Below are 17978 nucleotides of genomic sequence, written 5' to 3'. Positions count from 1 at the left end.
TATTTATTTTAAGATTATTATTATGTAATGTTTACCCAGGTATTGGCTGTTGTATTTATAAATGTTGTTATGTATTTTTCATGTCACTATATGATGTTACTATAAATGTTGTATTGACTTGTAAAAGAGCCCTTGAGGCCTACTTGCAGAATAAATGTTTGAATTTTGAATTTTTGAATTTTGAACGAAGTAAGTATCTTGTTTTTTATTTATATTTTAGCCGACTACAGCAAAGCAAAAGCAGTATATGTTTATCTGTTTCCTCAAAAACTTTAAGATAATCGAGCTGATCTGATGATGGAGACAGGAGGTGGTCATTCCTCTGTGATAAAACAACGCAACGTCTCTCGATTATTGTTATTAGTATTTATAGTCGCCTGTGGAAAGAAAAGTCAGCGATAAAAGCTTGTTTAAATTTTTTTTTTGATAAAAACTTATTTTAAAGTAGGCATATTAGGTTCTCTCTCTCTTTCTCTCTAAAATTTGTACTAATTATAATTTGACAAATGAGGTATCATTCGAAACGTCTTTATTGTAGCTAAATAAATAACGTCATTGAACAATTTTTGCCCTTATGATATCCTAAGTCAGTCATGTCATGAATAAGAAAATAAAGTCGGGCCAAGATAACTCCGCATGGCAAATTTGGAGAAAATAAATGATGTTTAGGTATAAAAACCCTTCCACTCTTTGTGCTATTAAAGGCGGTGCAAAATTATTTCAGATGGACTCTAATGATGCCGTGTAGCACATTTCAAAGAACATACCATGGTATTGTTAGCCCTTGTTTTGGGATTGCTTGCATGAACCTGATTGATCCACTAAAACAAGGATTTCGCAGGGAAAGTAGATTTTGAATCCGCAATCGTAGTCGGGTTCCCATACTATACCTACGCGCGTAATCCGATTTTGGTAAAGCAAAATAAGTATTATGGTTTTTGTTTACAGTTATATAGGTATACGTAGCATGTTTTAATTATGATATTGTCTTCCAACCACGGGCCGCTGGCGTATATACAACTACTTCTCTTGCGCGGCGCCCACATGCTACAAAGTTGAACTAAGCCCGCTGCGAGCGGGCGCCCTCGCCTGCAGCGCTTGAAGCGCCCTTGACCCTTCGACTGATAAGCCTGACGTATGAGACGCGCTGCGCGCTGACCAGTGTCAGGCGCTTACGGCATCCTCATACCTACTCAAAGAGGCGGGCGAAGGCCGACGAAAAGTCCTGGGCACCAAAGGCACCCTCATATTAACTGGACAACTTACAGGGCGCTCTGCTCGTGACCCGATGCTCTCGTCTCGTAGACCTCGTAGTAGGTACTTGATATAGTCGGGCGATACCTGATATAGGTATGTGGCGCAGATTTTTTTATGTAGTCGGTTTTAGTATTCGATATGAAGTCCATCGTGAGGTTTACAGTTTGCAGAGATGCAAAGAGAGAAAAATCGTGTGATGTACGGAATCCTTGCAACGCGAGTCCAACTCCCACTTGTCCGATTTTTTTAGATTAGGAATTCTATAACTATAAACCTCAAAAGTAGTAGTAACTTTTTCCTCTTATATTAAACTGAGTAACTTACTATGCACTGAAGTGTCCTTACCATATTATTGTACCGCAAACTTAGATATCATAGGTGCCCTAGCATTTCGGAAAAAATTGTTAATTACTACTACTTTTTAGGTAATAATTCTAATCTTAAAATAAAAGCGGCCAAATGCGAGTCGGACTCGCCCATGAAGGGTTCCGTACCATTTATGACGTATTAAAAAAAAACTACTTACTAGATCTCGTTCAAACCAATTTTCGGTGGAAGTTTGCATGGTAATGTACATCATATTATTTTTGTTAGATTTTTCATTCTGTTATTTTAGAAGGGGGAGGGGCGACACATTTTTTCACTTTGGAAGTTTCTCTCGCGCAAACTATTCAGTTTAGAAAAAAATGATATTAGGAACCTAAATATCATTTTTGAAGACCTATCCATAGATACCCCACACGTATGGGTTTGATGAAAATTTTTTTTTTAAATTTTATGACGTATTAAAAAAAAACTACTTACTAGATCTCGTTCAAACCAATTTAATAATAATAAGATTGTTTAAGACACTCGTAATTGAAATATCAAATATCAAATATCAAACATTTATTCAGCAAATAGGCCACAGGGGCACTTTTACATGTCCATTTTTACAAACAATAAATTAAAAAAAAAAAAACAATTACAAATATCGAATCTATGAAATAATAAAATGGGTCAACTGTTCGTGAATGAGGTAGTTATATCCATTTGTATGTATTTGTTTCAATACTCGTAGGTAAACTCTGGTTATAAATGTTGTGCGCTTGGCCCAGAGCCAGCGTGCGTCTGGTGTACTAAAAACATTATATTACTTTGTTTGATGTTTTGTACTAAGTAAATTGTTTAATCATCGGATTAGGTATAATTTATTAAACGACGTCATAGATAATTTCTTATGTATTATAAGATTAGAGAAATTAAAAATTAAGGCAGACAAATCATAATGATTATATTGGTACTGATATAGAAATCTTAATCGGAAAGCAAATTAAACATTAAATTAATTTAAGTATGAGCTTACGTACGTATTTTTGTTACCGGACCGGACCTAATAAAGTAGAAACGAGATTTTAATGTTCGTTGCATCAATGTTTTAATCAAATTAGTACTAAAGCAAAATAATTCGGTGATTAAGTATTTGACGTTATTCTTACTTACTTCATAAGTTCTTGTCAAAAAATCATTTTTGGGATGAGCTTTTACCGCTGACTGTATATAGGTACCTTTCTTTCCACAGGCAACTGATACTCATCGAGAAAATTCTAAAAACCCGAAACACAGGTTGCGTTGCGTTGTTTTATCACAGAGTTCCTATGCCTTACATCCTCTATCATCTGATCAGCTCGATGGTACATACCATAATATTATTGCATTGTCACCCGACTTACATATGTATGCAATTTTCAGCTTCATTGGAAGTTGGGAAGTGGGTCAAATTTAACCCGTAAAAACATAGTTAATAAGTATACTTACGTCGTTTGGACCCGGGTATGTCCTTAAACTACGTCCAAAAGAGAGGTACCTATGGGTATTGTGAATGTCATCTCGCTATGTGTGGTAGGGCACAGCCAGTGGATGTCATTTCAGATCTAGAGCAGAGCCCAACTGGAGAAGTACCTCCACCTTACAGAAAACAGCAGCCAAATAACACTAGACCCTACTCATAGCTCAACTAGAGGGGGGGGGGGGTTAGGGTCGGCAACGCGTATGTAACTCCTCTGGAGTTGCAGGCGTACATAGGCTACGGAGATTGCTTACCATCAGGCGGGCCGTATGCTTGTTTGCCACCGACGTAGTATTTAAAAAAAAAGAACATCGGTACAGACCGACTTACATATTTAGGTACAGTCAGCTGCAGAGAGAGGTGACCCCCCTGCATAGAAATTCGTTTGTCATTGCAAGTTAAATAAAAGCTTGTAATAAAAAGGTCACAGTTTGGCACAGTTTGTCTCAATAAAAGCCACATGAAACAGCGCCCTGCTGAGTGGAACGAAGGATTTTTTTTCTAAGGCTGAATATTATTAGTGTGGTCCTTATTTCGTCGAAATAATATTTTTCTACGGAGCACCCGCTTAATGTAAAATCTACTACTAAAAACCCAATTTTTTTTTCAGTATTTTTAAATAAATTTCCGGGGTCGCTACCGCACTTTGAAAATTTGGATCCTCCATCCATACCCCTACTGAATATGCAGGCAACTAAACCAAATTCAACTTGCGTGACTGAAGTGTTAACGTTACTTTACGGTATCGTGAACGGTCGTAGCAGTAAAGTCGAATTACAGACAAATAGTGTTATTCACGCAAAGGTCCTAGGCATAATTTAAATAAATAGGTTGTTATAGTATACTAGTTAAAAAAAAGCCATAATATTTTCAGGATTCGAGGAAATAAAAAAATAAAAAAGCAAATATGAAATTAAACTTTATAAAAAGGAGAATAATTAATTAATAACTATAATTAAAATATAATATAATCATTAATTGCACGTAAAGAGCTGAGTAACGATCGGCGAAAATAAATGTTATTCATGTAGGACTGTAGGTAAAGATGAATATTTAAAAGTGTGATTCATATTTGCTCTGGATTATAAGTGGAGCAACGTTACAGAATTTCACGAAACCGTAATAAAGAATATACGTACGCTTAGGTGGTTTTATGGTTTAGGTACTTTATATTATAACGATATCTGTTTGATTTGTCTTTGTGCAGTGTAAACATACACTTTTGAACGATATTCGACAGTGTCGATAGTTCGCTGGTAACATCTCGCCTCTAAGTGTGTGAAAAGGTGTAATATGTTAAATATGTAAAAAAAGATCGTTAAATTCATTTACATTACAGTTATCAATAAGAAAGAGGTGACAATTTATACTATACTTAGATACATAGGTATATAAAGGGGAATTAGTTTATTTTACATTGGATGTTAACATTTCAATATGGCTTGTGATTATGAACATCGGAAAATAACTGTATAATTAATTTTAAACAAATAAACTATAATTAACTAAACCAAAACTACTATAAAACTAAAATTCTAAATCTAAAATGGGCCCCCGTGGCATGGTGCCGAGGATGCTGGCAGCATTTCCTCGCTGGATTGCTATGCTCAAGCGTTGGGTGAGGAAGCTGCCAGCTCTCTTATCCCCGGTCCCATCCACCAGCCGTTTCGCCAATTGACAACATTTCATTTTTATAACACCTGAAATTTTACATGTGATTTCGAAGAATTTTGCTTCCTGAACACTGGAATATATTTATATAAATTTAATATCGCTTATTACAAGAAATACAAAAGAATAAAAATAAAGTTGTAATTTCACCAATTCTACGGCACAATAGGTGAAATGCCATTGCCATTCACCACAAGAAAAAAATAACTGTCATAATATTGGATTTGACATTGCCAATTATATACGACGTATTGATTGAAATTCAAAATAAAGAAAAATTTATTTACATAACTAAGTTACTATCCATCATGTTTAGGGTTCCGTACCCAAAGGGTCAAACGGGACCCTATTACTGAGACTTCGCTGTCCGTCCGTCCGTCTGTCACCAGGCTGTATCTCCTGAACCGTGATAGTTAGACTGTTGAAATTTTCACAGATGATGTATTTCTGTTGCCGCTATATCAACAAATACTAAAAACAGAATAAAATAAATATTTAAAGGGGGCTCCCATACAACAAACATAATTTTTTTGTCGTTTTTATAAATAATGGTACGGAACCCTTCGTGCGCGAGTCCGACTCGCACTTGCCCGGTTTTTTAAAATGGACAAAGCCGTGTATGGATCGATGAGGTACTCATATATACTCCTCAAAAGTATACCAAATATTGTCTCGTCCGTTACATACTGTAAAAATAATTCGTCGAAAATATCGGACAAACATTTAATTAAGTACATTACTTACATGCGTTAGTGTTTATCCGCCGGTCCGTTGTATCTATATGAAAGCCAGGTGTCATATTCACGTATCAGTATCCGTTATTATATCCAAAATCGTCGTAGAAAGCTGATATTTTATCAAAATTGTTTTAAAACAACAACGGACCAGTTTAAAACATTGACAATGACAACGTCTTGTCAATGAGTTTTTTTTTTCTATCGAGACAAGACTAGCTTATAGCGTAGAACTGGAGTTACGCCATTTTAGAATAAGTAGATATTCAATAATTAATAATAAATTAAATACAAATCCTAGTGAAAAAAAAACTATCAGCGTATTCCTCGTTTTAATTAAAATGTAGAGAAGCAATAAAATTACGGGGTCAGAAATATGAAATGTTGTCAATTGCCGGTATAGACCCTGTGCTGCGGTTCCCCATGGACCAAACCAAGGTGCCAAGAGTCTCGATTTATACTTCAAACAGTTCCGTTTCAATCAGAGACATGTCAAACATTTCTATGATTGAAACTGACCCATCAATTGCAATTAATAATCATCAAACCAATCACGTTAAACTTGTGTTGTCATTGAGATTTCGTAAAATAAGATAAGTGGTAATTAATAGGCAAATATCTAAGTCGTATTTAGATTAATCGACATAATTATCAATTAGGTGCATACTATACGTTTCGTGATAGGTAAGTGTGACTATAAGTATAATAAATATATTACATATATTCAAAGGAACGGGGTCACCAAAAAGTGCGGACGCTCTTAAATTTAACACGTTCTAATTTTAATTTAAAGAATATTGGCGTTCGTTGGTCTCTTTCGCGAAATTCAAATTACTAATCTGCCCCTAATTACCTACAAAGGTACGGGGACAAAAAACGCCACCGAAACCGTTCAATAGTAATACATGGACATTGGACACAACACAATATCACAATAAACGCTATTTAGGGTGGAGCTAAGAAAACCCTGAATACTTTAGTACTATGTCGCTGTAATGTCTCAGATAATGCATCCGTCCACAGCCCACAGCTGAGTAGGTTGGTGTGGTAATTAGAAAAATTAAAAGTGTCTAGCGACTTTTCAGGCTAATCGGCCTTATAAATATTGCCTATGGAAAATACCTATCAACTCAAAAAAAGGATTACTGTTCAATTTTTCGAGTATTTTATCAAGGAACGGAACAATAAATATTAATAATTGAGTAAAGAATTATCATGATTGAGTAACTCCTTTGTTTGTATCATAATACAAAAGTAAAGTATTGTAACTACTTGTACATAAGTACTTAAAACATCAATTACCGAGAATGACTTCAGTTCTATAAATATCGGCGATCACACTTGCATTATTCAGACCTTAGTATAGTAGGTATATGTTACGAGTACCCGGAGTACCTAAGTAAATACCGATCGAATTATACGAATGCGCGTAACTTTGCCCGATGTAAGTACTCAATACTGTTCCTATCATTCCTATGTACTTGTATCATGTTTATGTAAGCGGTATTTTACTCGAATTTTATTATAACTACACTACCTACCTACATAATAAATATTTACACTAATTCCGGTATGACGTAGGTACAGTCAAGTGAAAAAATATGGGTTCACGCAACTAACTCAAAAATATTCACCATAGCTCTTAATTCGCTGATATACAAAGAGATGGTCTTTTTTGAGACCGTTGCCCTATAAATGGTAAGCAAGGCTAACAACGTAAACCGTATCAATAAAATACGATTTGTATTGCTTAAATATTAAAACCGCAATGCGTGCACATCGTTTCAAGCAAGTTTCTCCTTGATATGAGGAAAAATCGTGTACATAACCCACCTCTAGTTAAGTAGAAATCAGATATCAATACCTACTTCATAATTACTTTGGAAAGATTAGATATGATTTGTTTTAAGCAAGTCTTATATAAATATTATAGAGCCGAATCGTTTGCTTGTAGATGCTAAATAGCTATGTAATAACTGTAAGATTTGACCATCACACGGATTTTCGTGAATCGATCCGTCATAGTCAAGTTAGTTTGGAGTAAAGTCGACGGGTCAAGGACGCCCTTAATGTCCAAGGTCCCAAGCAAAAGTAAGAATTATAAATTTCTAATTTCAATAGCAAGTTATTCATCGTAACTAGCAAACAATAAGGGCCAAAGACTACGTCCGGATCGCCGGCTTGCAAACGTTAAATAAGTGTAAGGTATATCTATTTACTATTTTGGGTACTTACAATGGTAACTACCTATCTAAGTTAGTAACATAGAACGTCACCTTTACATGACCGTAACACAGCTGTTTTGTATTCCTCATTGACTTATCAACTACTTACCATGAATTTTTCAGGTCCTTAATCCCAGAAAAGCTGATGCTATTCGTCCTGCTGAGCTTTCGGCCGATAGTCCAAAATCGGATCTTGTTGTGGTTATCTTCCTCGTGGAAGGGATTCAGGTGTTCTGGGTAGTCGTGAATGGAGTTACTCTTGCGGCCCGTCGTCGCTGCCATGGTTCACAAAATCCTTGTTTTACATAATACACAAAAGTGAAGGTAGAGCACTCGGGTCCTTATCTGTTATCACACTGAGGTATCACGGTCTGATAGTGGTATCGTTTAATCGCGGCGAGATAAGTAATTGTTTAAGGTTTGTTTATACCGTGAGAGCGCGAGCATCGCGGCGCTCGGCGTCGCGGACAGGGGCACACTACCACGCACGCCGCGCCACCAGCCGGGGACGGCCTGCTGATATCACATGCGACTTCGTCATTCCAGCGCATGGTTCACAGCGCGCCGCTCCTTCAGAAGAAACTTGTACCTACATATTAATTTGACGAAACATTCTTCTCATATTTTGTTTAACGTCGTTTACGATTATTTTCACCGCTACAAGATTCCTAGCGTCAAAAACGCCTCTAGGTACGGGTTGCTTGCGTTTCCGCGCACGCCTGCCTATTATTTGGATTTTGGAGCCCTATTGTTTATTAAAGGGTAAAAATATTTAAAAAAATACTAGCTACCGCTACTACTACCTATTGCTACTTTCTATTTTCTCAAGTATTTATAGGTATTACTGGATAGCTCATATCTAAAGTTAAGCACCAGTGAATAAAAATAGTACATTGTTATCCAAGAGAAGAAATTTTGCCTTTCACCCGAGTTGGCACTTCTACGCTTAATTCTCGAGGAAAGTAAAATACATGTGTATTAAAAATAACCGGCCAAGAGCATGTCGGGCCACGCTCAGTGTAGGGTTCCGTAGTTACTCTTCCGTCACAATAAGCTAAACTGGAGCTTAAAGTATAGTAAATTGTTAACCAAGGGATGAAACGGTACCTTTCACCTGAGATAAACAAATAGGCAAATTTGCATAATCAGTACCTAATTAAAATAAGGCTTTTTACTATGAAGGGAAAACTTTTTGCGATAACTCAAAAACAGCTAAACTGATCATGTCCGCTATAGTTTTCATTTAATGTCTTTCTTAAGCTCTACTTCTACGATTTTTTTCATATTTTTTGGACCTATGGTTCAAAAGTTAGAGGGGGGGGACACATTTTTTTTTTCTTTCGGAGCGATTATCTCCGAATATATTCACTTTATCAAAAAATGTTTCTTGAAAACCCCTATTAGTTTTGAAAGACCTTTCCAACGATACCCCACACTTTAGAGTTGAAGCGAAAAAAAAATTTCACCCCCACTTTACGTGTAGGGGAGGTACCCTAAAAAAAATTAAATTTTTAGATTTTATTGTACGACTTTGTCGGCTTTATTGATTTATATATCCATGCCAAATTTCAGCTTTCTAGCACTAACGACCACGGAGCAAAGCCTCGGACAGACAGACAGACAGACAGACAGACAGACAGACAGACAGACAGACGGACATGGCGAAACTATAAGGGTTCCGTTTTATGCCATTTGGCTACGGAACCCTAAAAAGGCTAAGTATAAACTTCAGTAGTATTTCTTGAGGGTACTGTCAATTATCAATTTAGGGAAAACTCTGGAATAAGGAGTTGATCATCAGAATGGAAATTGTACAACAAATCCATTTAAAAACATTTTTTTTAAAACGTTAAGAAAAAAACCTACTTCGAAAGTACAGTGCTCTAGAGCAGAAACGTATCACTTTCTGCACACTTTTTAGAACAACAATGACCCTCTTCTCAGCATGAGGAATGAAAAATAACTTGTAATTACTAAACAATATCAAATTACGCTGTTAATTACCAAGTCATTGCGTTGCATGCGGACCAATTGCTTACTGAGGTCGTTATTTGAGAACATGGTTTAACTCGGAGGATACTTGGTATCGTATAACTAATCTATTTCCAACGTTGATGCGGCATTTTCATGGTAAACAAATGCTGAAAGTAGACATTACGGCAGTAAAGTACATGAGAAAAATGGCCAAGACACTCGCTGCAGCGAAACCAATTAAATTGACATCTAACGAGTGAAAATTTCTTCATTCAAGAAGGTAGATGTAGAAGATCAAAGCTATACTGGTTCTTCTTAGAAATAGGTATTACAAACGTATCAATTTGTCATAACGACCGGCAAAAACGATTTAAGTATTGACCCAAGCTAACAGATATCTGTCTCTCGCTCATCACAAGTGAATAGTTGAAGCTGTAAAACTGTAGATTGTCTGTAGATCGCATAGGCGATGGAAATAGCAGCAGAATTTAACTAGCTGTCTATATCTGCATGATGATGGAAGATGACGTCATCGAGAATGACTCGTTCGCGTCACCCGCAAGGAACTTGTGGTCGTGTAAATATTGGTAAAATTACCTTGAAGGTGACGTTAAAGGTTGACATATTCAACAATTCTTGTGGGTGTCTATTCGCGGATATTTAGATAAGAAGTTACCGAAATTCTTAATTTAGTATCAGGTACTTATTGTACTGAAACGGTAGAGCGAGCAGCTGACTATCGGCAAAAACCTCGGGAAATAGACTATAATGATGGATTAGGTATGCAGCATATAATGCAAATATTTCGGGGCTTAAGTCCTGAACTTGCTAGTGCTTCTTTTATTTTAAACAAACGACATCTGGAGTTCGGATTAAAAAAAATACCAGGCTTAGCTACAAAACCTGTAACATAATATGGTAATATGCACCCACCTAGAAAATTTTCTGTTTGGCCCTATGGTAGACTGGTAGAGAATGCCATTGGGCATTAAGTTCGTCATGTGTACCTTTATTGATGATCAATAAAGTTTAAAATGAATACTAATAATAAACTATGGTAGCTAAAAGTTAGGTAGTATAATATCGATTGATGTTCCGAGTCGAATAATCAAAATTAAATTTAATATTCAGGGGCAGAAGAGTTTAACAACACACATAATATAGGGGATATCCTAACTAACGCATGTTTGTTTATGTTATCATTGCTACTTGGTAACCCCTGTCATTAGTTAAAATCATTCCTACCTACCTTACCAGTACCACGTGAATCACGCAAGCCGTAGTGCCCACTCTCTACCAAAAATACCCCCTGAAATGGGGTCCACGCCTTGGGATTATCGATTCCTTGTGAAAAGCCATTAAGGGCAGCCAGCTAGGTGCATGCATTGTTAACGTTGTGTTCGACCTTTGATGGACGACGACGTACTTTTACTTCAGTTGTGGGTGGATTTTTTTATTGTATGTATGTTAGTTTGTAAGGTATCTATGAGCCTAAATTGCCTGAAAATAAACGATATTTGATTTGATTTGTGCGCCATTATTCTCTAATTAGAAGTAAAAACAATGGGCATATTATAGCTTGATTCTATTATTATTTTTTTTACTGAATGGATCGTTTTTTCGCATCAGTAACTAAATAAATATGTTAAAGACCGTGCAGCCGTTTGGGCTGTAGGGCGTGCCAAAGACATGGACATACATACTCGAAAGACATTACCCTCCTTCTGACAGAGGGGTAAAAAGCATACAGCACTTACTAATGCAGGAAGATTTGTAGCTCGTTTTTTGGACTCTTTGTTGTGGGTAGGCAAAAGGCTACGGACTTGGCGATATGCCGGGCCATAAAGACAGATTTAGTCATCTCTCCTGTTGTTCCTTTAAATAAAATTAGTCCACGCACTATTATAAGTGCTTCACGCCCACGCCCACACTCGGCAAGAATATGAGTAGTTAGTATGATTGTTGTGTTTACCAGAGATAAAAAGGAAATTGTAAAAAAAATATACATTTACATAGAGCATAAAATATTTATAAATTGAATTTGCGATTTCAGTGTTTCACATCTTGCGAAAAAACATTACTTGGTCGATTTAAATGAAAGAACACTTGCTTTTAGCAAAGATAAGTACATTGATTGAGTAAGAGGTGTCAAATCTAAAACAATTTCGTGCTTCGATTTTGACGGGTAAACGAGATGGCCCTGTACAGCTCCATACATTTCGTGCTAACTCTGATTGTCAAAAGTTGATGTTTGACAATTCAGTAACCGCGAAAGATATGGCGCAGTAAAGCGGGTTTGGATGTCGAATTAAGGGATGTGTTTTTTCTTAGACTATACCTTTCTATTACAATCAATTATCTTTGCTTTTAGTAATTTACCTGTAGGTATGTATTATAGAAATGATAGCCGCTAGGGCTTTGCCAAAGACAGTTGTAGAGAATATTCTGAATATTAAAAACATTATTAAATTTATACATTATTAAAAAAATAATCTAATATTGATGATGTTGAAAATGACAAATGTAATTCTTCTTTTAATTTTTTTGGGTCCGTACCAAAAAGGTACATAAGGAACCCTTATGGTGCAGTGAACGGAAATCTGTCCGTCCGTCTGTCCGTCACATTGCTAAATATCTCGACAAGTACTTAAGCTATCGATTTGAAATAGTAATGAACAACGCTAATCCAGACATATTGGAAGTGTATTTTATTTATTTATATTAATTATGGAAAATGCCCATATAAGGGGGGGGGGGGGGGGCATTTCAAAGTCAGTTACTAGGTCAAGTGGGGTATCATTTGAAAGGGCTAAAATTGAACTTTACACAACATTTTTTATTTCATACTTAGTGAAAAAAAATTTACTTATGAATAAAAAAACAATAAATTTTGGGGGTTCCCCACACTTAGAACTGAAACTCAAAACATTTTTTTTCATCAAACCCATACGTGTGGGGTATCTACGGATAGGTCTTCAAAAATGATATTGAGGTTTCTAATATAATTTTTTTCTAAACTGAATAGTTTGCGCGAAAGACACTTCCAAAGTGGTAAAATGTGTCCCCCCCCCCCCCCCCTGTAACTTCTAAAATAACAGAATGATAAAACTAAAAAAAATGTATGATGTACATTAACATGCAAACTTCCACCGAAAATTGGTTTAAACGAGATCTAGTAAGTATGTAGTTTTTTTAATACGTCATAAATGGTACGCAACCCTTCATGAGCGAGTCCGACTCGCACTTGGCCGCTTTTTTATATCTGGTCATCCAGTCATCCACAAGTTATGCTGAGGTAAGTTTACATTTATAGTCTGTCAAGCCATTTCCTTCAGTAGAAAAAAGCGGGAAAATTTCAATAATGTTGGCGCAAAGGGGTCCCGTAGAAAACTTGATATTCGCGCCTTTTTCTACTAACAAAGTTGTTCGGCAGACTATAGTTACATATTCATCTAGGTTATCTTTTTTGTCTAAGTAGGCGGGAACATCTTACGAGTTATTACGAGATGATCGACCGATCACTTTAAATTAAAGACAGGATACTGTGAGAGTTCCTGCGGCGAGCGATTCTCTGTTGCGCCACCGCAGTCAATTGGCCCGATATCGCCAATTCATTCACTGGGGTCAGCCGCTTATGGACTTTATCTGCCTTGATGGACGTTTAACAACATCTAATAAACATCTGTTAACATACAGTTGTTTATTGAATGCATTCCGTTCCGTTTTCTGCATATGTATGTATACGTATATGTATTATTCACATTATTCACCGATAAGATGTGCTAGTGACATGCTTTTAAAAGAGAAACTAAAAACCTACTGTGCAAATAAAAATTGCGCGTACCTATCCAAAACTAGAACGAACAATTATAAGAAAGAGTAAATGTGTGTCAGATGGTAGGCTACCTAGATGTTCTATTAATATTGTTAAATATTACTTTAAATACCAACTAACTACTTTAAAGACTAAGCGGCATTGAAAAATCTTTCAGAAGTTTCAAAACACTTTAACCATCTAAGAAACTGCTCAATTATACGCATGAACGCATGATATATTATTATATTAAAACATCCTTCAAATAACTTATTTTAACCAAGCAAGATGTTACTAAACGGAATATTCAGACCATTCAGGCCTAGTAGAATAGTTAATTGATTCTTGTAAACCGTCAGCTAATTTCAATAAGCTGCGAAAACTGTAAATGAAATCTAAGGCAACGTAACAGTATAAATCGTTCTTTGAGGATCAAAGTGGCAATGGCACTAGAGTTAGACAACGCTAAGATGGCTGCAATTGTGATAGCCTATACTGTGCAAGTGTTATTTGAAACGTCAAACTTCTATGAAATTATGCGGTTTAAATAACATTATCATACATAGTCTGGGATATCAAAACCGCTGCAAACGTAGTGTGTTCTGACTCTAGGATAAAATTAAAAATCAATTTTGCCCGTGCGTTCTCCAAGATTTTGTCACGCGAAGATGCAATAATTTAAGTACAGTTGTCCGCGTGGGCTGGAGGAAGCTGAGAATGGAGTCGGATATTGTAGAGAGGATGCGCTCCGGCAGACGGCATTGAGACCCAATCAGGTGGAGCTCGGCTAAATGGCAAACGTATCTTGCGATGCGCAGTTTGCTTTCCGTCTTTTTCTTTTTGCAATTTATGAATCTCGAAGGCTTAGTTTCAAAAGACCAAATTTTAATTAGCTATAAAATGGGCATTTCTGTTCAAAGTTATACCCCAGCTTTTGTGTTTGAATTGAGAATTTTCATATATATTTGTCCTCAAAATCACAAGATCCTTACCGACAAATAAAACCGCAGATTTGTTTGGGCCGCTTTTATTACTACCTATTTAAAGAGGTTATAGCCTTCTATGACTGAAACCAAAGAGTAAAGTAAGACTGTAACACAACAAACAAAATTGTATGAAATTGTGGTGATACTTTTTAGGGTTCCGTAGCCAAATGGCAAAAAACGGAACCCTTATAGATTCGTCATGTCCGTCTGTCTGTCCGTTTATGTCACAGCCACTTTTTTCCGAAACTATAAGAGCTATACTGTTCAAACTTGGTAAGAAGATGTATTCTATGAACTGCATTAAGATTTTTACACAAAAATAGAAAAAAAACAATAAATTTTGGGGGTTCCCCATACTTAGAACTGAAACTCAAAAAAACTTTTTTTCATCAAACCCATACGTGTGGGGTATCTATGGATAGGTCTTTAAAAATGATATTGAGGTTTCTAATATCATTTTTTTCTAAACTGAATAGTTTGCGCGAGAGACACTTCCAAAGTGGTAAAAATGTGCCCCCCCCCCCCAGTAACTTCTAAAATAACAGAATGATAACTAAAAAAATATATGGTGTACATTACCATGCAAACTTCCACCGAAAATTGGTTTGAACGAGATCTAGTAAGTAGTTTTTTTTTTAATACCGTAAAACCACCCAACTATAGTCCAATACTGCAACTATGGTCCACAAGTTCAAAAGGAAATTAAGTAGCTATAACAATGTTCCTTGTGGTTTACTCCTAGTTTTACCTTCTATTTATAAACATACTTTGCCTCAGAACTACAAAAATATACTAAAATACACAGGCGCGGATCCAGCCCTCAAAAAAGGTTGTGGTCACAGCACAGCCACCCGAAAATCGGCCAAGTGCGAGTCGGAGTCCGAACTCGTTCATGAACAATCATGACTCTTGCAAGTCTTAAACGATCGTACTACCGATCTCAATAGACTGAAAGTGTGACGTCACAAGGCTATTAGGGGGTACCTTATCAATTTTTCGCAGATACTCGATTCTCAGACAACGTTTCGCAGGTCAACGTTTCATAGAGGGATTTATGGAGGAATAGATCTAACTTTTAATCGACATTTGCTAGTCTTGGTTCACATACCGTTCAATTCGCTTTTCTGTTAATTAGCAGAACACTGACAGAACAATTATTGTATGAATTTCGTTTGGCAGAGTAATCTTTTCGTTTAAGGAACTATTAGTAACTTTTTTTTATATTCTATACATTTTTTAAGGTCAACGTTTCATAGAGGGATTTATTCGTAGATCTAACTTTTAATCGACATTTGCTAGTCTTGGTTCACATACCGTTCAATTCGCTTTTCTGTTAATTAGCAGAACACTGACAGAACAATTATTGTATGAATTTCGTTTGGCAGAGTAATCTTTTCGTTTAAGGAACTATTAGTAACTTTTTTTTATATTCTATACATTTTTTAAGGTCAACGTTTCATAGAGGGATTTATTCGTAGATCTAACTTTTAATCGACATTTGCTAGTCTTGGTTCACATACCGTCCAATTCGCTTTTCTGTTAATTAGCAGAACACTGACAGAACAATTATTGTATGAATTTTGTTTGGCAGAGTAATCTTTCCTTTTAAGGAACTATTAGTAACTTTTTTTAAATATTCTATACATTTTTTAAGGTCAACGTTTCATAGAGGGATTTATTCGTAGATCTAACTTTTAATCGACATTTGCTAGTCTTGGTTCACATACCGTTCAATTCGCTTTTCTGTTAATTAGCAGAACACTGACAGAACAATTATTGTATGAATTTCGTTTGGCAGAGTAATCTTTTCGTTTAAGGAACTATTTAGTAACTTTTTTTTTTATATTCTATATATTTTTTAAATATTTCGTTGAGTAGTCTAGTCGACAAGTTCAAAATGGTCAAAAATAGAAATAAAAATACATGAAAAATACCTCATTGGAATTGAAACAATGTCTAGAAAAAAGGTATTCGAATTCGAATCGTTTATTAGCACAAAAAATTCCAAAGTTATATAAAATATGGTATTTTGTTTTTGTCAATATCTCATAAACTATTAGGTAACATTTAACAATTGAAAACAAAATATTCCTATAGTATTTTTCAAACAGGAAGGGTATGCTGATAGATTCTCATTCTCGCAAAATTGTATGTCATCTCAATACAATTTTGCGAGATGTGGAGCTTTTAGGATATAAATTGTATGGAGATGATATCTATCAGCGTACCCTTCCCGTTTGAAAAATACTATAAAGAAGAGAAAATTTTCCAATATAAAATCCAACTCTAGGTCCTCTAAACTCTATTCGTTATAGTTTTAATTTAACGTTAAAAATAGCCCCCCGCGCCTCTTTTTCGGGATGCGCGCGCGGCGTGAAAAAGCGAGTAAGTAAATACGTAATATTAAATATTATTTTAAAGGTAGATTTTTCAACAAGATAGGCAATTATTAATTAGCACTTTTTTCTCGAACTTTCGTCTCTATTGTAAATTTTAAAAAATGTTATAATAATTGGCGTAAAAATATTTCGCTTCGTGGAGCCCATCTTATTTATACACTTAACAGGATTACAAAAAATTTAATACTTTGTGTAAAATTTCAGAATAATAGTGAAAATTGACAAAAAAATTAAAATCAAGGTAAAATTGTTAAATATAAAACAATATTATAACCAAAGTATTGTTTTTATAGCGTGATATTGCTTAGTATGTATAAAAGCAGAGCACCGATAGCCGAAATATTTTTACGCCAATTATTTGAACATTTTTTTTGTTTACATTTACGATAATGACGTAAGAACGAGATTTTTTTTAAATTAATTATTCCCTAACTTAGGGCTATTTTCAGCGGTAAATGAAAACTACAATGAATAGAGTTATAGTACTTGGGATTTTTTTTATTGGAAATTTTCACTTCTTTAGAAATATTTTACTTTTATTTCTTAAATGTATTATGGTTTATGAGATTCGGCTAAAAACGAAATACCATATTTTTTCATGAATATTTTTTTTAACTTTTGCAATTGTTTATGTGCTAATGCTAATTAATATACACTTCGAATACATTTTGTATTTTTAGAAGCATACAATACAAAGCATAAAAATATAGATACATTTTTCAACTTGCTGACTAGACTAAAGTTATTTTCGAATAAAGTGACAATTTAATTAAACTTTAACTAACAGTTAAATTAGTAATTTAGCAATTGCGATAGGTACTTATAAAATTCGGGTCGGCAATATATTTAAAATCGCAAACGATTTATTGCAGTCTATGGAGCACTTTTTATATATAGATAGATAAACGCTACGCTAACTACGCAAAAAAAAACTCCTACAGCTGTAAATTAAAAGCTGGCAATATTTTAAATTATTGTACTAATATTTGAGAATGTTGAACATTTCTAAGACTCCATAAGCTAATAGTAATTGCCCCTGTTAGTAAATAATCTTTATTTTTTTACAAATAATTAGGACTCGTGGTGGCGA

The 17978-nt window shown here is 35.3% G+C and overlaps 1 protein-coding gene and 1 long non-coding RNA gene across 5 annotated transcripts in view; both read right to left on the bottom strand.

The window, feature by feature from the left end:
- LOC133519053 (uncharacterized) overlaps positions 1 to 8253 on the bottom strand; it is a 28749-nt gene extending 20496 nt beyond the window's left edge. Inside the window, exon 1 of the mRNA XM_061852939.1 lies at positions 7825 to 8253. Coding sequence (XP_061708923.1) covers positions 7825 to 7997 — 173 coding nt within the window. The 5' untranslated portion in view covers positions 7998 to 8253. The remainder of the gene's footprint in view (positions 1 to 7824) is intronic.
- Positions 8254 to 9429: 1176 nt separating this feature from the next.
- On the bottom strand, positions 9430 to 11959 carry LOC133519054 (uncharacterized). Of its 4 annotated transcripts, none has more exons than XR_009799577.1 (3): positions 11447 to 11650; positions 10935 to 11189; positions 9430 to 9856 (listed from the first exon to the last, which is right to left on the bottom strand). It is a non-coding gene; the product is annotated as an uncharacterized LOC133519054 (long non-coding RNA). The 4 variants fall into 4 exon arrangements; XR_009799576.1 differs by having other exon boundaries at positions 10939 to 11189; XR_009799575.1 differs by lacking the exon at positions 9430 to 9856 and adding an exon at positions 11662 to 11959 and having other exon boundaries at positions 10683 to 11189; positions 11447 to 11564.
- Between the last annotated feature and the right edge of the window lie 6019 nt (positions 11960 to 17978).

This window comes from Cydia pomonella, chromosome 6, assembly GCF_033807575.1.
Source record: "Cydia pomonella isolate Wapato2018A chromosome 6, ilCydPomo1, whole genome shotgun sequence".
Lineage (NCBI taxonomy): Eukaryota > Metazoa > Arthropoda > Insecta > Lepidoptera > Tortricidae > Cydia > Cydia pomonella.
This window is presented reverse-complemented; position numbering and strand designations above follow the sequence as displayed.